We start from the raw sequence: 25,560 nt of genomic DNA on the forward strand, positions 1-25,560 counted from the left end.
CCGGGTCTGAGAGGGCCGAGGGCACAGTCCATTGGGACAGAGCAGAAGCTCCTCAAAGAGGCCCTACCCGATTGATTCCTGGCGCCGGACTCCCGCCCAGCTCCGCCCCTTAAGAGTCAGGGCCCCGCCCCTGCCCCGTTGAGTCTCGGAAAAGTTGCCCCCGCCCCGCGGACCCCGCCCCGCCGCCGCTGCCGCGCGGCTCCTTTCAGCACCGCGGCGCGGACAGCTCCCGGGCGGCCAAGGAGGGAAGGACGCGCGGCGAGCGGCCGGCCGGGGAGGGCAGCAGAGGGGTAGACGCAGGCGGGCGGGCGGGGCACGAAGCCCTGCGGCCCTCCCCGGGGGCGGCGCCCACCGGAGCCGGACGCCACTGAGCCAGAGGACAGGCGGAGAAGCAGGGAGCCGGGGCGCTGCTGGCTCCGGGCAGAGGCCGCGGCCGAAAGATGCCGGTCCGCAGGGGCCACGTCGCGCCCCAAAACACTTACCTGGACACCATCATCCGCAAGTTCGAGGGCCAGAGTGAGTGTGTGCGGTGGGTTGGGGCATGATCTGGAGCCCTGGTTCGGCGGCAGGAGTGGCCGGACCCTTTACTAACTTCGAATGGAGCAGGGTGGGGGGGTGTCTGATGCCAAACGCATATCCTTCCCTTCAATGTCCAAGAAACACCTTTTCCTCCAGCGAGCCCCTACTTTTACCTCCAACGCCACCTCCCTTCTGCTACACGCTGGGCAAAGTGCAGCTCCCCGCTTCACCCTGAGTTGTTTTCTTGCCCGTTCTAAGCCCTGACCTCCCCTTGTATACCTGTCATGCTTCCCTCCTGACCCCTTCTCCGCCTGCAACTTCCTCCAGAGGTTTCTTTTTCACCCTCCTTTTCACCTCCTGACCGAGCCACTCTGGTCTTTCTGGGAGCTCACCCAGGCCGGGCCCCCAGCTGGTCACACCCCTGCTCCCTCTCACCTATCTCTTTCCCTGCTCCAGGAAGACTTGGGCCTCTCTCCCACTTCACCGACCCCATTACTGCCCTGGTATTCCCACAATTCCCAGGGCTGACTCCCCTTCCCCTTCTCTGATCATCGTCCTGCTTCCCCCTCCTTACCACCCCCTCATTACTCCCAGGAGCCTCATGGCCTTCCCCCATGACTCTGGCCTTCTTGGTCTTCCCACCCTCCCCAGACTTGACCTTCCCCTTCCTTCATTTTGATCACGGCTCTGCTCTGCATCCAGATCCAATCCCCCCCACGCACACAACACACCAACCGTTCCCACAAGTCCCTCTGATCTTTCCCTCCCTACTGCCTGGTCCTGGTTGCCATGGGCTTCCACCTCCCACCCCAGGTCGTAAGTTCCTGATCGCCAACGCTCAGATGGAGAACTGTGCCATCATTTACTGCAACGACGGCTTCTGTGAACTCTTCGGCTACTCCCGAGTGGAAGTGATGCAGAGACCATGCACCTGCGACTTCCTCACAGGCCCCAACACCCCACGCAGTGCCATGTCCCGCCTGGCGCAGGCCCTGCTGGGGGCCGAGGAGTGCAAGGTGGACATCCTCTACTACCGCAAGGATGGTGAGGCACCCTCAGGCCACAGATTCTGTAAGGCAGGCTCAGCCCCTCTCTTGTCCAGGCAGAGTGGTCATGGGAAGGGCACCAACCCCGGGGACCAAAGGGCCTGGATGAATCTTGTCTCCTCTCTGGGCCTCTATTTCCTCAGCTGTATGGAGAAAGTGCTGGACCCTGGGTGTAATGCCTTCTGAGGTCCTTTTCAGGGGCCAGAGACAAGGCTGAGCCACCAACTGGTCCTGGCCGCATGCAGGGCCTCCCGCACCATCGTCCCTCCCCCGTGTCCCCGGTCTCCTGGCTGTCCACTCTGTCACTGTCAGCCCCAGCTGTCAGGCAGCTGGGACGGAAATTAACCTTTCCTCATCTCCGTCTGCTCTGGGGATTAGGGGAGGAGTCACCCCCTCAAGGCCTCTGGGGCCAGGCAAGGCATGGGGGCGGCTGGCTTGAAAAGAGGGCTGGGTGTGGCTCAGGGACCCCAGCTCTTTGGGGAGACAGAGTCTGGAGTTTGTGCTGGCCCTGGAGGCTTTTCCAGTTTGGGATATTACTGCCAGCCCAAGCTACTGCAGACAGAACAGAAGCATAGGGCGGGGGCCGAGGATAAGAAATTCTGGAGCCCCTCAAGGCCCTCCCCTCAGTACTTCAGTGTCTCCACTGGGTCTGTGTAGAGAGGAAAGAGATGGGTGGGAATTAGGGTCCCAAAAGTCCCTCTGAAATCACCTGGATCAGTGGCCCCCTCAGCCTGCTTCTGCATCAGAATTACCTGGAACTTGTTTTCCAAAACACACCTTCCCTAGAAAGGGGCTGACTCAGAGATGTGAAATGAGGGCCAAACAGGTGTATTTGGAAAAATCTCCCTGGCAGTTTAGATATTCTGTCAGGTTTAGGAACCACTGGCTTAGATTAATTAATCAATCATTTCATGGGCAAAGAAACTGAGCCCCGAGAAGAAGAAAGAACTTGGCCAGGATTCTACTGCGTGGGTCCCAGCTGGGACTGGACCCCAAGTCTCTGGATTCTTCCCTCGGATATATCTGGTCCGAATAACCCCAAGAGGGGTGAAAGGAACCCAACAGCCTCTGTGTTCCGAGGTGGAACTTTTGGGGAAAGAAGCCCAAGAGGACCCTCCCTGGGGAAGAAAGCATGAGGGCCACTGGAGGGCAGGTAAAGGGCAGGCACCTTTGGACTGAGGCTGAAAGGTGCTCATAGTCATGGTTGCAGGGGCCTGGTGTATGGAGCATGAACTAAGTGTAAACCTGAGCATGTGTGTGTGTGTTTAAGGTGTTTGTGGTGCTTCTTGGGCAGGTCCTGGCTGTCCCTCTGGCTGTAGTGATTAGGGGACTAGGAAGAACCTGGCTTAGTTTGGGAGCACTCACAGGGTTAACGAAGTCAGAATATTTTTAAAAGCTGTGACCTCACCTCCTCACATCATTGCAGAGAGGAGGTGACAGTCAAAGGAGTGAGAAGGGTCCCAGGGGAACAGGATGGGACAGCAGGGAATGACGGAGGCCAACAGGTCCCTCTGTCCCTCTCCTTGACCTCAGAGCCCTTCCTGGGCCTGAGAGGTGTAAAAGCTGATCGTAGACTCCCAGTGATGTCAGCTCAGTGCTCTCAGGGTCTCCTCAGCACCCTAACTGTGCCTGGGCCAGGGGCCGAGGTCGAGGTCAAGCCTTGACCCTCTGAGATCCTCAGGTGCTCAGAACCCTGCTCTGGCATCTTCTAGCAGTCAGAAGGAGCCCTGGAGATTGAGTCTTAGAGGTTTTCTGTGGGTGGAAATGACAAGTTACCCACATACCTGTGCACTATGCTTAGTCACTCAGTCGTGTCCAATTCTTTGCAACCCCACGGACTGTAGCCTGCCAGGCTCCTCTGTCTTCCACATTGCAGGCCGATTCTTTACCATCTGAGCTACTAAGGAAGCCCACCTTGACCCATGATAGTCCAAGACCTTGAGCACCTGGGACCTACCTGAAATTGGTGTGAAACCTAGAAAAGGGACCCTTCTGGCCAGCATTCCCCTAAGAGAAGGATGTGATGCTCAGATAACTTATGTACACCCTCTGGTCCACTCTGACCACGTGATTGTTTTTTCTGTTTTGTTTTTATCATATTCACATGGCCTTTATAGCCTGCTGAAGGGCATCCTAATGGTGGTTTTTCCCTTCCTCGGGTCAATACCTCCTCTCCCCCATCTTCCATTGGTTAGAGGAAGAGTCACACCCCCACCCCCTACAGAATTCTAGCTGATTTATAATCCTCTTTTCCTCTAAAGGGGTAAACCACTGATAGTTCTCCAAGTTCAAGTAGAGAGTCTGTGGCCATACACCTCCACATTGTACATCTGTGTAAAGCTATGTTCAAAGAGGCCAGGCCATTTGACAAAAATTACCCCATGAGACAGGGCTCAGAGACCCCTGAGAAACTGGCTCTGCTGCCATCTACCTTCACAAGGAAAAGTTAAGAACCTAACAGCTAGGAAGCATGGGTATGGCCACAAGACTCAAGCCAATGAGAGTCTGGAGGGAGCCTTGGAGAACAGTCCTACTGCTGCGCCCCTTGGGGACCTGCCAGAGGGGCCCAGCCCTGCCTGCCTGCCTTGGCTGGATCATCTTCTGTGATGACCCCAAACCAGAGAGTCCCCTAATCTCCAAGCCAGACTTGAGGAAGCCTGGGGCTCCTCCAGTGCTCAGCTCCAGTTCAGGAAGAGGGGCATGGGCGGAGGTCTGGGGTCCCAGTGTCTTGTGTACACTCACCCACGAATGCCAGAGACACCCAGCGGGGAGGCAGGGTGGAGCAGCTGCACTCTTAGTGGCGGCCTTTGTGGCACCAGCTCTTCCCTGAGGGCTCACCACATGCCGGATGCAGGGTGTAAGGAGATAGGGACAACAGACAACAAGAGAGCCTCCAAGGGGAGGGGCGGGGACTATGAGAAACTGAAGGAAGGGGCACATCTACGAGGCAGAGCAGAGCCGGGAGCAGTGTGCTGTCCAGAGGGAGAGATGAGCCCACTGTCCAGGGTCAGAGAGGTGGGCCCCGAGAGGAAGCCCTGCAAGAGAGGGCAAGCAGAGCCTGTCGACCACCCTCCAGGATCAGGGCGAGGGCACAGGAACACCACCACTCCCGGGCACCCCCTAGGGTGACACATTCACCCATTTCTGGTCACCCACACTCACTCATGAGCAAGGACAGCTTGTGCTGTGCTTAGTCACTCAGTCATGTTCAACTCTTTGTGACCCCATGGACTGTAGCCCGCCAGGCTCCTCTATCCATGAGGATTCTCCAGGCAAGAATACTGGAGTAGATTGCCATGCTCTCCTCCAGGGGATCTTCCCAGCCCAGGGATCAAACCTAGGCATCGCAGGCAGATTCTTTACCGTCTGAGCCACCAGGGAAGCCCAAGACAGCTTAGGGATCAGGAAAAGAATGCTCTTATCTCGTCTGAATCCTCCTGTCTCCATCAGCCCGCAGGCAGCCAGTGGGTGTGAAGGTCAGGCAGGGGGTGTTACGTGAAGCTGCCCTCCTGCTCTCACTGCTCTGATGGGCTAGTCTTTGGTTCACTCTCAGCCTTAGTTTTCCAAAGACAGCATCAGTATGTACAGGCTGGGTCTTGGCAGCCCCTAGAAGCATAGAGCCTGGAAGCCCTGCCCAGCTCTGCCAGCTCCCCACCAGGCCAGATTTCCGCAGTGCCAGAGTGAGGAGAGAGAATGGCCTTGCGGGTGGTGTTTCAGGCCACTGGCCAAGGAGGCTTCCGGGGTGGGTCCCAGCACCCAGGCCTTGCCATGCCCTGTGCTGATGAGAGTGCCAGGCTCTGGTCTGGGAAGCAGGCCCACAGCCCTGCGAGCCCAGGAGTGGGTCTCAGAGGCGAGCGGGCGGCCTCTCCTCGGTGTGGATGTCTCCCCCGGGGCCAGTGCGGCAGCTGGCAGATGGCTGCCTGGTGCTTGGGAGTCCGGGAATCTGATCCGGGAGATTCTTGCTCCAGGGAGGAAAGTGGGAGGGAGGAGGTGGACAGCTCGGCTGCACCCCAGCACTGAGGGGGTAAGAAGGCGCCAAGGGAAGGGCGCACCAGAGGGTGATCTGGGGAAGAGGGATTCTAATGGACCCCAAAGTAGTAATAGCCTCCTATCCACTCACATTTACACTCATTCTTTCATTCACTCAGCTAACAAACAACACCTGGGACAGGTCATGGCCTCCACCAAACAAGACAGACAAATCTGCTTTCTGCTAGTCATGTTTACCCAAGTCCCCTGCCCTTAGCGTCCTTGGACCTGACACCCATCAACATTGAATTGAAGCACATGGGATGACCGGGTCCCGTGGAGCAGGGCTCACAGGGCATCCACCCAGCCTGCTGCCTGGCTCTAGGGAACATGGCAGTTTCAGCTTGTTTTGTTCCACTCACCCATGGGAGAGGGAGCAAGACCCTGGAGCAGAGAAAGAGGAACCAAAGGGCCAATGGCTGGGTCTGGGCGGCCTGTGATGGCTGCGTAAGTAGCAGGAGAGCCTGTCCCGCCCCCACCCTGCCATCTATCTCCCTCTCCCTCTGCAGCCCCCAGGCCGCTGCCCCACCTGCCTCACCCCTAGTCCCAGCACCTCTGCCTTGAGATGACAGCCCCTTCCTGGTCTGGAGCCGGAGCCTGGCCCTCACTCCAGTGTCCTCGGCCCTTCAAGTCCCCATCCCTCTCCAGACTGTTGTGTATGAGAGCGCAGGGCTCCCTGCGCCATGGCCCCAGCCCTCCCTGATGCGTGGCCCAGCCAGTCCTGGCAGGTCAGTTTCTCAGAAGCCCAGGCTCTGCAGAACAGGGGTCTGAGTACGCTCTCCAGGGCTCCACCATGTGCTACCACGGAGCTTGAGCCCTAAAGTGCCCGCGGGCTCGGTGCCCAGCACTTGATGTGTTCTCGGTGAGTTCCCTCCAGCATCAGGGGAGCAGGACATCTTTGGGGAACAGGAGCACAGGAGCTGAACCCAGGGCCAGCCAGAGCTACTTGGGGGTAGGAGACCCAGCCTCACTTCCCCACTTAATCCACCCCCATCTGCTCAGCTTTAATTACAGCAGAAGCAAACCTCAAGGTTAAGCCCCAAGCTGAGGGCCGAGTGTGGACTTGGGCCCGAGGCTGCATTATCTCCTAATGAGGAGCTTAGCGGCTTTCTCCACCTCTGCTCTGTGGGTGGGGCCCTGCTGGGCAGTGTCACCAACAGCTCTGGCCACTCTGCGGGCCTCTTCTCCCGCCCACGGCTGCTCTCAACTTGACCTTAACCCAGTCCCCTGCCTAGCTTCCCCAGGCCAGGTTCCTGCAGGAGAGGACCCCTCCGGTGACATCCCACTCTCCGTTCCCACGGTGTTTGCAGCTTCCTGCTTCCGCTGCCTGGTGGATGTGGTGCCCGTGAAGAACGAGGACGGGGCGGTCATCATGTTCATCCTCAACTTCGAGGACCTGGCGCAGCTCCTGGCCAAGCGGGGAAGCCGCAGCCTGTCCCAGCGCCTGCTGCGACAGAGCTTCCTGGGCTCGGGTGAGGAGGAGGGCAGGTGGAGCGGGCGGGGCGGGGCATGGGAGGGGGCGGGGCGGGGCGAGGGGGGCATGGGAGGGAGGGGCGGGGCAAGTGGGGGCGGGGCGGGGCATGGGAGGGGGAGGGGCATGTGGCGTTTGGGAGGTGGCAGCATCGGGTGTCGCATCAGGTCCCAGCCGTGACTGCTCTAACCCGGGCCTTGGTTTCAGATGGGTCTCATGGCAGGCCAGGGGCACAGGGGCCTGGAGCGGGCAGGGTCAAGTACAGGACCATCAGCCAGATCCCACAGTTCACACTCAACTTTGTGGAGTTCAACCTGGAGAAGCACCGCTCCGGCTCCACCACAGAGATTGAGATCATCGCGCCCCACAAGGTGGTGGAGCGGACCCAGAACGTCACCGAGAAGGTCACCCAGGTGCGGCCTGCAGGCCAGGGTGGGTGGGGCTGTGCTGGGCCCTACAGTCCCTCCTCAGGCCCAGGCGCTGGACTCCTCTGGGGCTGGATGAACAGAGGGAGCCGGCCTGCCCAGCCCCCTGGTGTCTGGTCTGAGCTCCAGGCCTCTTGTCCTGCTAGAGTCTGATTCTTTAGACCTAAAGGCCCACCCTGAGACTCCCATCCTGACTCCCAGCTCCCGGAGCCAGGGGAGGGTGGGTTAGCAGTGCCACATCCTAGGCCTGGAGAAGCCGGGAGGGGGACCTGGAGGACACCTTGGGACCCACCCAAGGCTCTGCCAGTCCCAGAGAAGGAGAAGCAGAGAGGTGTCAGGGCCATACTGAGAAGAGGGTGGGGAGCCCCAGCCCTGCTCCTGCCCCTGGCTTTTGAGGTGACAGCCAGCCCCTAGGACAGGATGCTTCCGCAGTCCAGGCAGTGGGGAGGGAATCTGGCATCTTCAGCTCCCTTGGCGCGGGTCCCTAGGGAACAGTCAGGAAAGCCTCAGCCCCTCCTTGGCCAGCCCAGGGCAAACTGCCCTGGGTCCTCTGTTCCATCTGACCACACTGTCCCTCCTCCTGGGGCCTGTGCCCCGGTCCCCAGCTGACCTCTCCAGAGGGAAGTGCAGAGAGCACTGCCCAAGGTTCAAGGGGCCTGCCACTCTCTGCTATGTGACCTTGGGCAAGAGACCTGTGCCTTGTCTGGGCCCTAGGGTCCCGTCTGGATAAATGACTTGGACCACATGGTCTCTGAGGGCTCATTTGACATTGAGGGTGCTGGCCCTAGGAGACACTGAGAGGTGCCTAGGCCAGGGCTGAGCAAGGGGGTGCAGGGCGAGGTCAGGGGCCTCCTCCAGCTCCCCTGGGACTTTGCTCCCTGAGGGGATGGAACAGCTCTTTGCCTCCCACCCCCTTTCACCTGAAGCACCCTCTGTGCTGGAGCAGGTAGGCTGGAAACTCCTTGTGACCCAGCCACTCACCAAGTGCAAGAGCCCTGGGGCAGAAAAGACCCAAGCTGTAGGGCTGGGCCCTTGGACATCAGGCGGGGAGTGGGGGGCCAGTGACCAGGAGGCCCGCCTAGCTGTGCACCTGGGGACCTTCGGGTTGGTGATGGGGTGATGGGGGCTGTCAGGCTAGAGAGTTGTGTGGTCCCTGCCCCCACCCAACTTGTCCTGCCCCCTGCCCCAGCCCCTCTTGCCTTTACTAACCCACCCCATGTTGCCCCTAATGAGGGGAGGAGCCTGCCAGAGCTCAGGGCATGGCCCAGAGCAGGGAAGTCACACCAGCCTCAACCAGAACTCAGAGGGCCTAGAGGGCTGTGAGCCCATCCCTGGGCTCCTATGTCCTGACAGCCCTGCAGCTCTGGGGTCACTGGAGAGGCCCCTCGTGCTGGCCCCGGAGGCGGTGGGAGACCCCGGAGATCTGTGGTGGAGGAGGTGGCACCCCAACTAGAAGCCCCTAGGACGGGGACACTTCTTCTGACCCCGCCCTCCGAGTTCTGACCGCCTCCCTCCCTCTCCATGTGCTCTGCTGTTTCCTCCTGGTTGGTCTTGAGCAGCCAGGGGTGGACATGGCCATGATGACCCAAGCTCTCCGTGCTCATTCAGTCCCCTTTAGTTGAGCCCCCATGTGGACTAAGAGAGGGGCATGCAGGATGAGGGAGCTGCTGCTGTAAGTCAGTGGAGATAACTGTGCTGTCAGGAGATTTACAAGGAGCCAGGAGAAAATAAAAAAACATGGGTCAGGTCTGTGCAGGGTCAGAGGAAACTTCCCAGGGAGGCCAAACAGGAGCTGAGGCCAAGGCTGAGCAGGAGGTCCCTGCAGGGTGAGGACACTGTGGCCCCTCCCAGGGGTTTGGATGGCAGATGGGGGACCGTGTGGTTGAAACCAGCCTTTGGGTGGATCTTCCATACTGTGATCCCATTTGCTAATGGACCTGGCTTTCAGGGCCAGAACCTTATGTTGCAGATTTTCTTAAACCAGAACCATCTGCAGGGCCCTATCCTGGGTGTGGGTGGGTGTGTGGTGATGACCCATGGGACACCTTTCAGGCCCCATCCTTGTCAGGGCAGTGTCTGACATGGGATGAGCGGAGAGGAGTGATTATCGAGTGTAACGGCCTGTGCCATCAAGATGTACTAGCTTGGGACTTCCTTGGCAGTCCAGTGGTTAAGACTGCGAGCTTCCAAGGCAGGGAACATGGGTTCCATCCCTGGTCAGGAAACTAAGATCCCGCATGCTGCACGGCACTACCAAAAAATAAAGATGCACCAGCTCATTTACTTAGTACAGCCAACAGCCCCGTGGAGTTTGTGGTCCTTTGTTGTCCCCTTCTGCCAGTGAGGGAACTGAGGCTCATAGAAGTTACAAAACCTGCCCCAAGACAAACAGACAGCAATGTCAGACCCCAGATCAACCTGGGAGGTCTGGCTAAAAAAGGCATGCCCTCTGCTCCCAACTGCCCAGGCTCATGCTGGGCAGAGCCTGGGCATGTTAGGCTGGGCCCTGGTGATTGTATGTTGGCTGAAACCTCAGAGGTGGGGGTCGGAGGGGCAGAGCAGAGGGGGTTCAGAATGCAATGATCAACTCCCCCTTGGACATGTGCAAAGTAGTCAAGGCCACCAGTACCCAGACCCATCAAGGGTTCAGGTTAACTATACACCCCCCAAATTTGATTCCTTCTGTGGAAGGCTCTGAGAGTTGGCCCCAGAGTGGGCCCTCACTGGTCCAGGCTCCGAGGGCCCTCAGGAATGAAGAGGCTACTTTGGGGGTGACTTGTTCCCATGAACACTGACCACTGGCAACTTCCCAAACCCACCAGACAGACTAGTCACCCCTCATCACCCCCTCAATCCGCCTGAACCTGGCCCTCCCCTCTCCCCTCCCCCAGTCCCGTCTTCACCCACTCCAGGCTGGCCTGTTTATGAGGGAGTTCAAACCTGGGGTCACTATGAGACAGAGCTTCCCTGCTCCTCTGGACCCCGCCTCCTCTTGGCACGTCCTTCCAGCACTCCTGTCCCCTTATGAACTGTCCCTGTCCTACGGGCCACACCCCCATCTTTGCATCCCCTCTCCCCTGCACTGCCCTGCCACCCACCTTCTCCCGCATCTCCCACCTTCGGCCTCACCCCTGCATCTCCACCCCTCCCAGAGCCATCTCCCCGGCAGGGGCCACCTGGCTGACCCCTGCCTGGTCCCCACCCCCAGGTCCTGTCCCTGGGAGCGGACGTGCTGCCAGAGTACAAGCTGCAGGCCCCTCGCATCCACCGGGGGACCCTCCTGCACTACAGCCCCTTCAAGGCCGTGTGGGACTGGCTCATCCTGCTGCTGGTCATCTACACAGCCGTCTTCACGCCCTACTCGGCCGCCTTCCTGCTCAGCGACCAGGACGAGTCTCAGCGCGGGGACTGCGGCTACACCTGCAGCCCGCTCACCGTGGTGGACCTCATCGTGGACATCATGTTCGTGGTGGACATCGTCATCAACTTCCGCACCACCTACGTCAACACCAACGACGAGGTGGTCAGCCACCCCCGGCGCATCGCCGTCCACTACTTCAAGGGCTGGTTCCTCATCGACATGGTGGCCGCCATCCCCTTCGACCTGCTCATCTTCCGCACCGGCTCTGATGAGGTGAGCGAACCCCATTCAGGCCGGCCCCCCCGAGGCCGTCCCCCTGTGCCCTGGGTACGGGGAGTACCTGGCATGGGGCACCTATGCCAAAGCGAGTGGTGGGAAGGAGGGACCTCAGACATCTGTCACCTCCCAGCCCTGGAGAAGGAGTATCTGGGGCTTCCCCTAGGCCTGGGTGCCCTCTCTGTGCTCCCAAACCCCGCCCCTCCTGGGACAGGCACTCCTATGCGGCTCGCCCATCCTGCTGACTTCTAAACCACAGTTACCCTGGAAATCCTTGAGAGGCAGCCTGACTGCCTCCTCAGCCCCAGCCCTTCCACTCTGCCCACTTTGCTTCTCACAGCTGACAAGAGGGCATTTTCATGCTGTTCTCATAGCTTCTAGTCCCAGTCTGTCCTTTTGCTCCATCTCCTTGGGATCAGCTTTATTGTTATTGTTGCTTTAATATTTATTTATTTATTCATTCACCCATTCATTTATTTATTTGGCTGTTGGGTCTTAATTGCTGCCTGCGGGATCATCATTGCATCACGCGAGATTTTTCGCTGTGGGGCGTGGACTCTTACTGACTCTCTCGTTGTTGCTTTTGGGCATAGGAATTGTGGCTTGAAGGCTTAGTTTTTCCGCAACATGTGGGAACTTAGTTCTCAGACCAGGGATGGAACCCATGTCCCCTGAATTGCACGGTGGATTCTTAACCACAGGACCACCAGGGAAGTCCTTTGGAATCAGATTTCCACTCAAATAGCTTGCCTCCTGTGTTCCAGTCACACTCCAATCACCTAGCCTGTCCAGCATGGAGTGTCCACTGTGACTGCATGCTCCCATGCCCACCCACCCACTTCCAGCAAATCTATCCCCAAGTGCTCTCCCCACCCTTTCCACCTGCACTGCCCCTGCCTGACACGGAGTGGCCTTCTTACCACCTCTGCCCCAGCCCCACACCTGCCAGCCTCATCCCCTGCATACAGGAGCCAGAACAAGTTTCAGATCACTTATCTGACCCTGACCCTCATTCAATCCAGTCTTCAGAACTTTCAGTGGCTCCCCAGTAGCATGGAATAAAAGCCAAGCTCTTTGAGGAGCCTGTAGCCACAGCAGCACCCCCTGCCCATCTTCCAGGCTCATTCCTCCCCACTCTACCATCTTCTGCTCTATGTTCTCATCTGCAGCACCACCTTTGGTTCCCCAGGTGGATCATGCCATTTCACACATCCATGCCTTTCTTCATATTGCTTGCTCCCTGTGCCTGGAATGCCCCTCTCTCTCCCCCCTGTCTGGAGACCCAGCTTCATCTTTCAAGACTCAGCTCCTGTGTCACCTCCTCTAGGAAGCCTTCCCTGCCCTGTCGCTGCAGACTTTTCCTCCCCTTCCTCTGTGCCCTCCTTAGACTTCTGTCCTGGCAACCATAAAGCTATTTTGAGCTTTAGGCTGAGAGCTCCTTAAGGTCCTACACAGTGTCCCGCTGCCGAGAGCCTGGCCCAAAGCAGGCTTTCCATAAGTGTTTGTTAATGATTATATGACCATACCTGCAAGGGAATAAATGTGGTCCTAAGGGACCTCAAGGTCACAGTCTCTCAAGGGCTGACCCCAGTCCCGGGGCCCCCTCCCTGCCTCTCCAGACCACAACCTTGATTGGACTGCTGAAGACAGCGCGGCTGCTACGGCTGGTGCGTGTGGCTCGGAAGCTAGACCGCTACTCTGAGTATGGGGCGGCGGTTCTCTTCCTGCTCATGTGCACCTTTGCGCTCATCGCACACTGGCTGGCCTGCATCTGGTATGCCATTGGCAACGTGGAGCGGCCCTACCTGGAGCCCAAGATCGGCTGGTTGGACAGCCTGGGCGCGCAGCTCGGCAAGCGCTACAACGGTAGTGACCCAGCCTCGGGCCCCTCAGTGCAGGACAAGTACGTCACCGCCCTGTACTTCACCTTCAGCAGCCTCACCAGCGTGGGCTTTGGCAACGTCTCCCCCAACACCAACTCCGAAAAGGTCTTCTCCATCTGCGTGATGCTCATTGGCTGTGAGTGTCTGGGACCTTACCCAAGAATTCCAGATTTAGTTTTGTAATGAAATATAACACAGTAACAATTTCTGTGATTGGCAGGTCCTAAGTTTGCAACACAATGAATATTTGCATGTGTGTACACTAACTGTGGGCTTCCGTGGTGGCTCAGACGGAATCTGCCCGCAATGCAGGAGACCCAGGTTCGATCCCTGGGTTGGGCAGAAGAAAATGGAGAAGGAAATGGCAACCCACTCCAGTATTCTTGCCTGGAGAATCCTATGGACAGAGGAGCCTGGCGAGCTACAGTCTATGGGGTCACAGAGAGCTGGATACGACTGAGCGACTAACATTTTCACACTAACTATATACAGAATCTATCGCCCTCGATATATGCCAGGGATCAGGGCCAGCTGCCTCATTTTCAGGGCCTCATGCAAAATGAAAATGTGGGGCCCTTTGTTTAAAATATTATCAACTATTTCAAGACAGTGAGAGCAGAGCACTAAACCAAAACCCAGGGCCCTTCTTAGCACAGGTCCACATCTACGAAATGTGCTCACCAGGCACTTTTCTTTTCAATATATGCTTATTTGGCTGTGCTGGGTCTTAGTTGCAGCATGCAGGGTCTTTAGTTGAGGCATGTGAGCTCTTAGCTGCAGTATGTGGGATCTAGTTCCCTGACCAGGGATCAAACTAGGGACCCCTGCTTTAGGAGCATGGAGTCTTAGCCACTGGACCTCCAGGGAAGTCCCTGCCAGGCACTTTTCTAAGTCCTTATCAGAGGTCCATGCTTTGTTCCCATCACTGCTACCTGACAGCCATAGTATGAGCTGTTTGCAGACCAAGAAAATGGACGTCGTAGCTTGCCAGGGGTTACAGAGAGACCCAATTCCAGCCCAGGGGCCGTCTCCCAGAGAACCAGCCCTCAGGGCTGTGTACTCTCAGGCCCCGCACTGTGCTTCCTGCCTTTCCAGACACGTGGCCTAGGAACAGGAGAGGCAGTGTGGAATGTTACACGCAGATTAAGTTGTCATGTTCAGAGTATTTAGAGATGTGAAAGCCCAGAAAAACAAAAACAAGGGGGGGAAAGGGGTGAAAACAGACCAAGAGTTTTCCCTTTATAATATTTTTACAGCTTGAAAGAGAAAACAAATCTGAACTAAAAAAACCCACTGCCCTAGTTCTTTCTTCTTAGGAGTTTGGCCTATGGGGCCCCGGAAGCTGCCAAGGGGCCCAGGGGTCTTTGTCCCCCCCAGACACCCTGACACCGTCCTGGACACTTCTGACCTCGCCCTAGACAGAGGGTTCCCTGGCTGGGGGATCCCAGGGTGGGGGAAGCTGGAGCAGGCCTGGGGGAGATGCTCTGGAGCTCAGCCCCCGCATCCCGCTGCCCTGCCCCAGCCCTCATGTACGCCAGCATCTTCGGCAACGTGTCGGCTATCATCCAGCGCCTGTACTCGGGCACGGCTCGCTACCACACGCAGATGCTGCGGGTCAAGGAGTTCATCCGCTTCCACCAGATTCCCAACCCCCTGCGGCAGCGCCTGGAGGAGTACTTCCAACACGCCTGGTCCTACACCAACGGCATCGACATGAATGCGGTGAGCCCCTGCCCCTCGGGCCCGGGTGGGGCGGGCCACCTCGCTCAAGTCCCAGCTCCGGCGAATGCCCCCAGGGCAGGGCGGTGGGGGGAGACCAAGGTCCCGCAGGCACTGGGCGTCCCCAGAACCCTCCTTACCTCCCGCTCCCCCAGCCCCCGCCCCGGCCGCACCCCGCTGGACACCCCCGCCGCCCCCGCAGGTGCTGAAGGGCTTCCCCGAGTGCCTGCAGGCCGACATCTGCCTGCACCTGCACCGCGCGCTGCTGCAGCACTGCCCCGCCTTCCACGGCGCCAGCAAGGGCTGCTTGCGCGCCCTCGCAGTCAAGTTCAAGACGACGCATGCACCACCCGGGGACACGCTGGTGCACCTCGGCGACGTGCTCTCCACGCTCTATTTCATCTCCCGCGGCTCCATTGAGATCCTGCGCGACGACGTGGTGGTGGCCATCCTCGGTGGGTTGGGCCGGGAGGGCCGGGCTGGGGGAGGGTGGGGTGGGAGAGGTGTCTTGCCTGGACCAGGCTGTTCCCAGGGACACCGATGGCACCTGCCACGTGCTGAGCATGTGCCACGGGGGAGCTTGACACCCAGCTCACGGAATCCTTTACACCAACCCGGGCCACAGGCCCCATTTTCCTGATAGGGAAGTTGAAGCTCAGAGAGGTCTGGTAGGTGGACAGACAGGGATTCCAGGGCTGAGGAAGTCCAGGCAAGCTGCGACTTTCTTGCGCTCTTAGGAAGCTGGGGTGAGAAGGCAGGGGCTTGTATGGGGTGGAGAGGGGGCGGTGGTCAGTGCAGCTGCAGGGACAGCTGGACTTTGGAGGAAGGATAAGGAACTCTGGACAGGGGAGAGATTGGGGGCACACACAGCCTCTGCTGCTCACGTGGGGCAGGTCACTCACCTTGGGCAGGTCACTTGCCATGTCTGAGGTGGTTCTCATCTTCCACACCTCCCCGCTGCCTTCAGCCCTCCCCAAGTCCCTGACCAGGCCGTCAGCCTCCCCGTCCCTTGGTGCCCCTGGCCGGGCTTTCCTCTACCCCTCCGCCCAGTCCTCTCCCTCCGGCCTGCCCTCGCTACATCCTCACCTGGGCCAGCTCCTTGCTGTCATCATCTCAGCCTCACCTGTGTGCCACATGGACCCCAGAGCTCCGTCCCAGCCCCAGTCTCTCCACAGACTGGAAGATTCCTTTCATCTCCAGACATGGCCATCCTTATATTCCATAGGCAGACCAAACAGCTTTATCTTAATCTGAAATCATCATCTTCCCTCAAAGGCAGCTCCATGAGCATCCCTGTCACTATGAACCTCTCACTGCCTGGGCCAGAGACCTGGGAGTCAGCCAGGGAAGTACCCTCCTCCTTTCCTGGCCCACGCCCACCATCCAGGCAGCTACAGAACCCCGTCTGTTCCCTGTATTGAGATCTCTCTGTCCAATACCTGTCTCCTTGTCCCTGCCTGGGCCCAGTCCTCACTGTGTCCTTCCTGGGCAGGTGTCAGGAGCTCCTTGCCCGCAGCCCTGAATCTGGTGTACCCCACACTCCATCTTCCACCTGCCAGTGACCTAAAATTCACATCTGTGCATGGTCTTCTGCTCAAAATCCTTTCATGGTTCCCCATGACCCATGGGGCAAATGTCAACCCCTGTGCACGGCCCTCCACATTCTGGCCACCCCTGGGTCCAGCCACCCTCCCTCTGGTGGCTCATGCTCCAGCCATCAGACTACTTAGTTCCCTGCACCTGCCCATCTGTCCCACCCCTGTGCCTCTGCACAAGCGGCCACTCCACTCGGAGTAGCTGCCTCACATCTGTGCCTGGCAGACCTCAGGCATCCTTCAGTGCTGAGCTCAAGCTCAGCTCCTCTATGAGCCTGTCCCTCGTTCCCAGCCAAGTTTAGAAGTGCCGTTCAGGTGGGAGAGATAATTATTATTAATAATTAAGAAGCCAGTCCAATTTAAGTTTCAGTTAGAGACATGAACTCTCATTTTGTCCTGAGTAGAAATGGACATTAGGTCATAATCCTTCATCTACTGGAAAACCATCACTTTATAATGTTGCCCAAATTTCTAGCTTCTGGGTTTCATATGTGACCCTGGAGAGTCCCTCCCTTCTCTGAGCCTCCTCAGTCCCTCCTCTGTGAGAGACCTTTTATCCTGTTTTCTTGGGGGCACATGTCCTGGCCGCCATCCATCACTGAGCAAACACTTAGCACCCTATGTGCAGAATGGCCAGGCTAGGGGGCTGGACTTTCCTGTGGGAAGTGGCCATCATAATCATGGTCTGTGGCACTCTGGCCCTGGATTCTCTGCCCTGAACCTTGACTGTGCTGCACAGACCACAGCCTGCGTCCTCCACCCGATTACCTTTCTCCTGGAGGACCAGCCCTCCTAGATTCTCACAGCCCAGGCTCCACCCCAGTAGCTCTGTAAGACCTCTCCCCACCTCCAACCACTCCTGGTGGAATGAACCCCTCCCTCTTCTGTAGGCCCGTTGCTCTTCGCTCCTACTTGTTCTGAGGCTCTAGAGATCATTCTATAATCTGTCTGTTGGGGATTTGGGAGGCTCCTTGTGGGTGGGACTTCTGCCCTAGTCATGTTTTTATCCTGTGGCTAGCACAGTGCCTGGCAGCAGAACGGCCCAGCACCCTCACCACCTGTCCCCGCATCCAGCCCACGTCCACCCAGTGACATCGTCCACCCTAAGGCCTTGCATCTGCCTGTCTGGTGCCTCTCGCTCTCCGAGGCACTTCCTCCAGCATCACCTCTGCTCCCCTGGACTGCCCGGGGGCCCAGCCAGGGCAGATATGGTTATAGCCATTTTAGAGCGGGGACACCAGAGTGTAGAGAAGGCCATGCCGGTCACGTGGCCCCACAGTGGGAGTGGGAACCGAAGAGAGAGAAGCCTGAGGTGCTGTCCCAGGGAGCTGGGTGGTCCTGACCCCTCGTCCCCGCCACTCTGCAGCTCCGTGGCCAGCCTGAGAGGAAGAGGTTGGGCAAGGAGCCTTTGGTGTCTCTTCTGCCTGCTGTTCCCTGGGTAGGGTGGGAGGGGCAGTTCCCAAGCAAGTGGGAAACAGAAAGGAGATTCTGGTAGAAGGTGATCCCAAGGATCCTGGAGATAGCGAGGGGACCCACAGGCTGGGGTGGCAAGGGTCTCTGCATACTCCCTGCCCTCAGCCAGCACATCCAGCCTTGTTCCAGGCCCCCGCCTGGCAGGATCCCTGAAGCTGGGTGAGGTCAAGGTTCAGAGATCCTCAGGGAGGCTTCTCAGAAGAGAGTAGGGAGCCAGGCCCTGGAGATTTCCCCGCCCCTCTGGCTGGCAGGAAAGAATGACATCTTTGGAGAGCCCGTTAGTCTCCATGCCCGGCCGGGCAAGTCCAGCGCAGATGTACGGGCCCTGACCTACTGTGACCTGCACAAGATCCAGCGGGCAGACCTGCTGGAGGTGCTGGACATGTACCCTGCCTTCGCAGACAGCTTCTGGAGTAAGCTGGAAGTCACCTTCAACCTGCGGGACGTGAGTCTGGGATGGGTGGGCCGGGTCGGGGGTGGCCCTCAGCCAGCCTGTAATGGGCCATGGCCAGTCAGCCTGCTGAGTGCTTGGCCTGCTTGGCTGGAGAGGACCCGTCTGACCGCTTCCCTTCTTTTCAACCCCGCCTCTTCATCCTTTGTCATAATCACTTCTGTGCCTCCCATGGCCAACATAATGCTAAGTATGAAGATAGCTACCAATTACGGAGCACCAACTATGTGGTAAGCACTGGGCTCCTTCTACACGATCTCATTTAGTTTTCCTGGAGGTGGTGGTATTATCCCCATTTTCCAGATAGGGAAACTGAGGGTCCTAGCAGACAAATGACTAAAGCCACAGTCACACAGTAAATCATATAGTCAGTGGTGCAGCCAAAATGGGACTCAAGTTTATGCACATCCATAGCCCAGGCTTTTCCCACTACATCCTTCTAAGCTGTAAGGGGGGCGGTGGGGGCGGGCAGCAGTGTCTGCCATCCCCAAGCTCATGGTCCAGGTCCCAGAAGTGTAAGCAGTGATAGAGCAGTCTCTCCTCTCAAATTCATCACTCAGTGGAGGAGATTATAATAACCCAAGAAGAAGAAAAAAAAAAAAAAAGAAAGAGCTAAATAGTTCTCTCTTTTTTTTTTTTGGCCTCACCAAGCAGCTTGTGGGATTTCAGTTCCCTGATCAGGGATTGAACCTGGGCCGCAGCAGCCCAGAATCCTAACCATTAGGCCACCAGGGAACTCCCAAGAGCTCCATAGTGAAGAACCAAGGCAGTCTCAAGGGTGTGCAGTGAGACCAAATATCTGTGGAGCTCAGGGTGGCCAAGGCATGGGACAGCCAGTACAGAATAGAAGTGCCCAGAAGGATCTGCATGCAGGGCAGGGCCGGGAACCAGCTAGTGGGAAGGAGGGGGCAGGCGCGCCTAGCAGGGGCCACAGTGGCTGAGGCCCGGGCACTGAGCCCCCACCCCTGGCCTCAGGTGGAGGGTTCCGCTGGCCCAGCCCCGCACCCAGCATCTGGAGGTGGAGCTGAGGCAGGTTTACCTGCTCTGGACGGCCCTCCCCACCCTGCCCTCTACTGTCCTCCCCTCCCCAGGCTCTCCCCTTCCTGCCTGGCCTGTCTAGGAGGCCTCTTGTGAGGACTCTGCCTTGGTGGGGGGCGGGGGGCAGGGGGTGCCCAGCTTCTAGGAGGCATCAGGTGGCCCAAGTGCCCAGTGGCTGGACACTTGAGCAAGAGGGCTGTGGTATCCGTGGCCTGGGACATCTGCAGCCCCTGGGTGCCCCCAAGTCCCATTACCAGGGGGGGTGAGCTGCCAAGGGCATGGATGAGAGCACCCCCGAAGGGATTGGGACTTCCAGACTTCCACCCCTCAGGGGGAATTGTCCTGTAGGCCCAGGCTGAGGGTGGGTGTCCCAGAGCCCTGAGGAAAAGGAAGGAGAAAGCTCCCCTGCCTCCCCCACCCCCAGGCTGCTGCTCAAGGCAGCCTCTCGCGGAACTCCCTGGGGTCTGCCCAGCTCCAAGCCCCTGGGCATCCCCTGCCAGTCCACGCAGGAGAGGAGCTGCCAGGAGCACGCTGGGGGTGCCCAGCCGCCTGCAACCACCCTCCCCTCATTGCCACGGGGGTAGGGGAGGGGAGAGAGGCCCGGTCCTGGCTGTGGTCCCTGTTACTTGAAGCTCTTGTTCCCCACAAGGCAGGCGGTGGTCACCAGCCATCACCCCAACAGGCTCCACGCAGTCAAGACCACCAGGGATTCTTCCTCAGTGACAACCAGTCAGGTGAGCAAAATAGGCCCCTGCCAGAGTCTGCCCCTCCCTCACCTGAAGGCCCTACCCAGCCTTCTGGCCCTTGGCAGGTCCTCCCCATCCTGCCTCTCTTAGGAGAGGCCTCCTCAGGCTCAGCATCGGAGGCCCCTGTATCCCTCCTCCCACTGTGTCCTCAGAGCCTGAGTGAGGGCTGCCCCCAGGGGTGGATACCGGCCCGTCCCCGGGGCTGCACATCAAGGTACTGCAGACCCGCTGGGCGGCAGCTCCCTGGACAGTGAGGCCTGGGCTGGACATCCCCACCCGGGCAGCTCCCCCAGGCTGGGGTCCCACCCTGCTCCCTGGGCTACAGCCTTCTGAGTCCCTGAAGCCAGGCCTCTATGGGGGCAGGACACCCAGGGAAGGAGATCTACTCCTCCCACCCCGTGTTCCCGCAGCAGGTAGGGAACAGGGCCCGGGCTCTGCTCGAGAAGGCCCAGCCTCCAGAACCGGCTGGACCTTGGCTCAAGCTTCCCTCTCCCCATCCTGCAGGTGCAGCCCCTTCCCTGAGCATCTCAGACGCATCTGGCCTCTGGCCTGAGTTGCTGCAGCAAGTGCCCCCCAGGCCAAGTCAGAGCCCCCCAAACCCTCAGGGAGACTCAGACTGCTGGCCTCGGGAGCTAGGCTCCAGGCTAGAGCAGCTCCAGGCCCAGATGAACAGGTGGGTGACCTGTGGGCAGGGATGGGGCAGCCACGGAGGGCAGGCCCGTGGCAGGCTAGGCACGGGCGCCCCCTCCTGGTGCCTCGGGGACATCGCTGCATGTCCCGTGGGTTTGAGAATGAAAGTGAAATCCTGAAAGTGAGTCATTCAGTTGTGTCTGACTCTTTGCGACCCAGGCAAGAATACTGGAGTGGGTGTCCTTGCCCTTTTTCAGGGGATTCTCCCAACCCAGGGATTGAACCCAGGTCTCCTGCATTGCAGGTGGATTCTTTACCAGCTGAGCCACAAGGAAGTCCAGTGATTTAAGAATGGCCAGCCCCTTTTAGCTGCAGACCTCCCCAGCCCTCTCACCGAGGATAGTTCCTTGGATGGCTTGTCCCAGCAAACCTGAAACATGCCAAGCGGGGGGAGAGGGGTGTAACTTCATGCTGAAACAAATTCTGTAGGTCCAGGACTTCCCTGTTGGTACAGGGGCTAAGACTCCGTGCTCTTAATGCGGGGGGCCTGGGTTCAATCCCTGGTCAGGAAACTAGATCCCACATGCTGCAACTAAGAGTTCTCATGCGGCATCTAAAGATCCTGCCGCCACAACTAAGACTCGGTGCAGCCAAATAAATAAACATTTATTTTATTATTTTTTTATAGTAGTTTTTTTTTTTTTTTTTTTTTACTTTATAATACTGTATTGGTTTTGCCATACATCAACATGAATCCACCACGGGTGTACATGAGTTCCCAATCCTGAACCCCCCTCCCCTCCTTCCCCATACCATCTCTCTAGGTCATCCCAGTGCACCAGCCCCAAGCATCCTGTATCCTGCATCAAACCAAGACTGGCGATTCGTTTCTTACATGATATTATACATGTTTCAATGCCATTCTCCCAAATCATCCCACCCTCTCCCTCTCCCACAGAGTCCAAAAGTCTGTTCTATACATCTGTGTCTCTTTTGCTGTCTCGCATACAGGGTTATCGTTACCATCTTTCTAAATTCCATATATATGTGTTAGTATATTGTATTGGTGTTTTTCTTTCTGGCTTACTTCACTCTGTATAATCAGCTCCAGTTTCATCCACCTCATTAGAACTGATTCAAATGTATTCTTTTTAATGGCTGAGTAATACTCCATTGTGTATATGTACCACAGCTTTCTTATCCATTCATCTGCTGATGGATATCTAGGTTGCTTCCATGTCCTGGCTATTATACACAGAGCTGTGATGAACATTGGGGTACACCTGTCTCTTTCAATTCTGGTTTCCTTGGTGTGTATGCCCAGCAGTGGGATTGCTGGGTCATAGTTCAGTTCAGTTCAGTCACTCAGTCGTGTCCGACTCTTTGCAACCCCATGAATCAAAGCACACCAGGCCTCCCTGTCCATCACCAACTCCCAGAGTTCACTCAGACTCACGTCCATCGAGTCAGTGATGCCATCCAGCCATCTCATCCTCTGTTGTCCCCTTCTCCTTCTGCTCCCAATCCCTCCCAGCATCAGAGTCTCATAAGGCAGTTCTATTTCCAGGTTTTTAAGGAATCTCCACCCAGTTCTACATAGCGGCTGTACTAGTTTGCATTCCCACCAACAGTGTAAGAGGGCTCCCTTTTCTCCACACCCTCTCCAGCAAAATAAATAAATATTTAAATATAAAAAAAAATAGCATGAGCCCTTGGAAAGGGGGTGTGGCCTGTGGATGTCAGGGCTGTGTGGCAGAGTGAGGGCTTAGGGGCAACACAGTCCTGGGTTCAAATTCTGGCTTGGTAACTTACCAGCAATACTGTGTATAAGTAACAACCACTCTGAGCCTTGGTTTACTCTTTTGTGAAATGGGGGTAACCAGAATACCTGTGTCAAAGCTTCATGATGAGGGCAGACTGTCTCTTTCTCAAGCACCCTCTGGGAAATAGTGATAAGGAGAGCTAAGCATTAGGCTGGTTTCTTGTAGCTGGGGGGGTGGGGGGCAGGGGTGACTTCTCTGTTCACCAAGGCAGTACAGGTGTGTTTGGGTTATCTTCACCTATTCTATAAGTTGTACTGAAACATCTACTTAAGTTCTTTCCTTAGTACCATTCCTGCAAATTAAGTAATTTGGTACCTACCCTCCCTCCTAAAAAAACTTCACTGTGAGGACTAAATGATGTGTGCAGCTGCCTGATCACTGTGATTATCAGAGTCAGGGATGTACTAAGGGGAATTTGGGTGGAGGCTGTAGATTGTAGGAGATTCTCTGGTGGCTCAGATATTAAAGAGTTTGGTCTGCCTGCAATGCAGGAAACCCGGGTTCAATCCCTGGGTCGGGAAGATTCCCCTGGAGAAGGAAATGGCAACCCACTCCAGTATTCTTGCCCGGAAATCCCATGGATGGAGGAGCCTGGCAGGCTACAGTCCATGGGGTCTCGAAGAGTTGGATGTGACTGAAGCGACCTAGCACTCATGTAGATTATAGCGGGGAGATAGCTTCATCCAGCAGGGACAGCCTGAAGCCTACAAAACTGAGGGCTGCCCTCAGGACCTAAACTGCTCTTGCCAACCGTGACCCTGACCCTGACTGTGGAGTTCTGCCTGGCAGGCTGGAGTCCCGCATGTCTTCAGACCTCAGCCGCATCCTGAAGCTCCTTCAGCAGCCCCTTCCCCAGGACCGCACTGGCTACATCTTGGGAGCCTCCCCCTCCAATGACCTGGCCTTGTTCCCTGCAACCTCAGCGACTCAGAGTCCAGGAACTCAGCTGCCCCGGAGTGACCCACCCCCGGCACAGGTGAGCAGTGGAGGGGACCCCCAGGGGCTTGCCTGGAGGCGGCTGCATGTCTTCCCCCACCCTTACCTTGGTCTCAGTGGTCACCTGGCCCAGGGCTGTCCTCCCTTACGGCCTGAGTCACAGTAGGCAGCCTGGACAGGTGGTAGCAGAGCCAAGACTGTGACCACCGACTCCACATCGGGAACAGGGGCAGCAGGATACATCTCCTGCTGGTTCCCAACCCTGAAGTCAGGGTGCCCTGGGGAGGCTCCCCACCCTGCTTGCCCCCCTCTTTTTTGCCCCCCCGCCAGATGCCCAGCTACGGTGACACGGATGAATGGAGGCCGGAACTCAGGAACTCTTCCTCTAGGATGCCCCCCTCTGCCATGGAAATGGACAGAACTCTGATACTGTCCTCGGAACAGAAGCAGCCCGAGGGGCTCCTGTCACCCCTGGCCTCCCCTCTGTGTCCCTTGGAGGTACAGGGACTTGTCTGTGGTCCCCGCTTCCCCTCCCTCCCTGAACACCTCAGCTCTGTGCCCAAGCAGTTGGAGTTCCAGAGACATGGCTCAGATCCTGGGTTTTCGAGGAGCTAGAGCCACTGTGCCCCAGGATTAAACAACAAACAAAAGAAGCGCTATGAAGGAACTGAATGTGGGTAAGGTGATAGCTAAGGATGCGGGGGAGGCAGCCAGCCTCTAAACTAGCCCTTCACCTAGAGTAGCTACAAACTGCCAGTCCAGGTGACCCCAGATGGTGCAGGTGAAGAGGCTCGTGACTTTCCCCAGCCTCCTCCAGGGCTCTCTTTAGACAGCAGGGCTGGTGGAAGGTGGATGAGCCTCAGGAGTGGAGGTAGCTGCCAGGACAGAGGGCTCAGGGAAGAAAGGAGACATTTCTGATCTTTTCTGTATGAGAGCCTGGCTCTGGGCAGAGTCCAGTCACCTCCCAGCTCAGAACTCTCCCCCACCACGCAGCCAAGCCCCCAGGGTTGGTCAAGACCTCCTGCCAAGAGCCTGGGAACCAGCTAGAGATGGGAGTGTCCTCTGCAGTGGACACATCAGGGCCCAGAACTCCAGCCCTCAGCCACCCTGCCCTTATGGTTCTGTGATGACCTTTGGGACCTAGTGGGCAGTGGAAGGTCTCAGAGCTAATAAAGTCTGCACACTTCATGTTGGGCTGGGTGTGTAATTTGTCTGAGGGTCATCAGGTCCTCGATGGGGCTGTAATCCTGACAGTTGTGATCTTCTTCCAAGGAGCTGTGTGTTAGGGACCTGAAGGTGACTCCACCGGGTCTTGGAGCCACCGGAGTAAGGGGCTCTTAGCTAGGCTGGGGTGAAGGGAAGCAGAGAGACACTGGCATGGTGGCCACAGGGAATCATGACAAGAGCTAACACTTCCAAAGCACTCTACTGTGTAAGAGGATATCGTGCTGGCTGTCCTGCAGATATTGTCGACTCTTTGCAACAAGCCTACGGGGTCAGTGTTATTATCCTCATTGGAGAGAGAGGGATCAGAAGTAGAGAATCACTAAGAAATGTACCCAAGCAAGAGGGGAACTTCTGGGGTGCTGGTACTCTTCTGTTTCCTGATCTAAGTGCTGATTGTATGAGTGTGTTTCAGGTTATAAGAATATGTGCACTTCTATGTGTAAATTATACTTTAAGAAAAAGAATATTTCTCAAAAATATATCAAAAGGAGGACATAATTTCAACCCAGATGGTCTGGTTTGAGGACATGTGCAGTCAACCACTCCACTGAAATGGGTTATTGTTCAAAAAGTCACAGGTCCTGTCCTTTTTCCCTAAAAGAATTTTGAAAATGTATTTCTCCTTTATACATTTTTAGTTGACATCTGAAGTATTCCATGATAACTTTAAATAGTTGCAAAGGACATAATTTCCAGTGTGTTGTAAATATTGACACTTTATAAACTGTTGCATTTATATTGGTCCATTTAGATCCAAATAGCAGTGATTCAGAAGCCAATATTGGGACTTCCCTGGCAGGCCAGTAGTTAAGACTGCACTTCCAATGAGGGAGTGAGGGTTCAATCCCTGGTTGGGGAATTAAGATTCCCACATGCTCTGCTCTGCCCCCCACAAAAGAAGTCAGTGTCATT

The 25,560-nt window shown here is 57.0% G+C and overlaps 1 protein-coding gene across 2 annotated transcripts; it reads left to right on the forward strand.

The window, feature by feature from the left end:
- Window positions 416–24,609, forward strand: KCNH6 (potassium voltage-gated channel subfamily H member 6). 2 transcript variants are annotated; one of them, XM_018065329.1, is made up of 13 exons: window positions 416–516; window positions 1,333–1,563; window positions 6,905–7,066; window positions 7,273–7,478; window positions 10,699–11,124; window positions 12,747–13,146; window positions 14,533–14,732; window positions 14,932–15,184; window positions 18,049–18,242; window positions 19,936–20,020; window positions 20,537–20,705; window positions 23,275–23,461; window positions 23,752–24,609. In XM_018065329.1, exons 1-13 carry the CDS (start codon window positions 441–443, stop codon window positions 24,034–24,036), a joined length of 2,874 nt encoding a protein of 957 aa, XP_017920818.1. In that variant the 5' UTR covers window positions 416–440; the 3' UTR covers window positions 24,037–24,609. The 2 variants fall into 2 exon arrangements, with proteins under 2 accessions (XP_017920818.1, XP_017920817.1); XM_018065328.1 differs by lacking the exons at window positions 416–516; window positions 1,333–1,563 and adding an exon at window positions 18,440–18,478 and having other exon boundaries at window positions 6,911–7,066.

Source organism: Capra hircus, chromosome 19, assembly GCF_001704415.2.
Source record: "Capra hircus breed San Clemente chromosome 19, ASM170441v1, whole genome shotgun sequence".
Taxonomy (NCBI): domain Eukaryota; kingdom Metazoa; phylum Chordata; class Mammalia; order Artiodactyla; family Bovidae; genus Capra; species Capra hircus.

Bases quoted from the DNA above. Each gene is read 5' to 3' on its own strand.
- KCNH6 (XM_018065329.1), top strand. From the start codon at position 441: ATGCCGGTCCGCAGGGGCCACGTCGCGCCCCAAAACACTTACCTGGAC. The intron at 15,185-18,048 runs GTGGGTTGGGCC...TCTGGCTGGCAG, and splicing joins CGTGGTGGTGGCCATCCTCG to GAAAGAATGACATCTTTGGA. The intron at 18,243-19,935 runs GTGAGTCTGGGA...GTTCCCCACAAG, and splicing joins TCACCTTCAACCTGCGGGAC to GCAGGCGGTGGTCACCAGCC.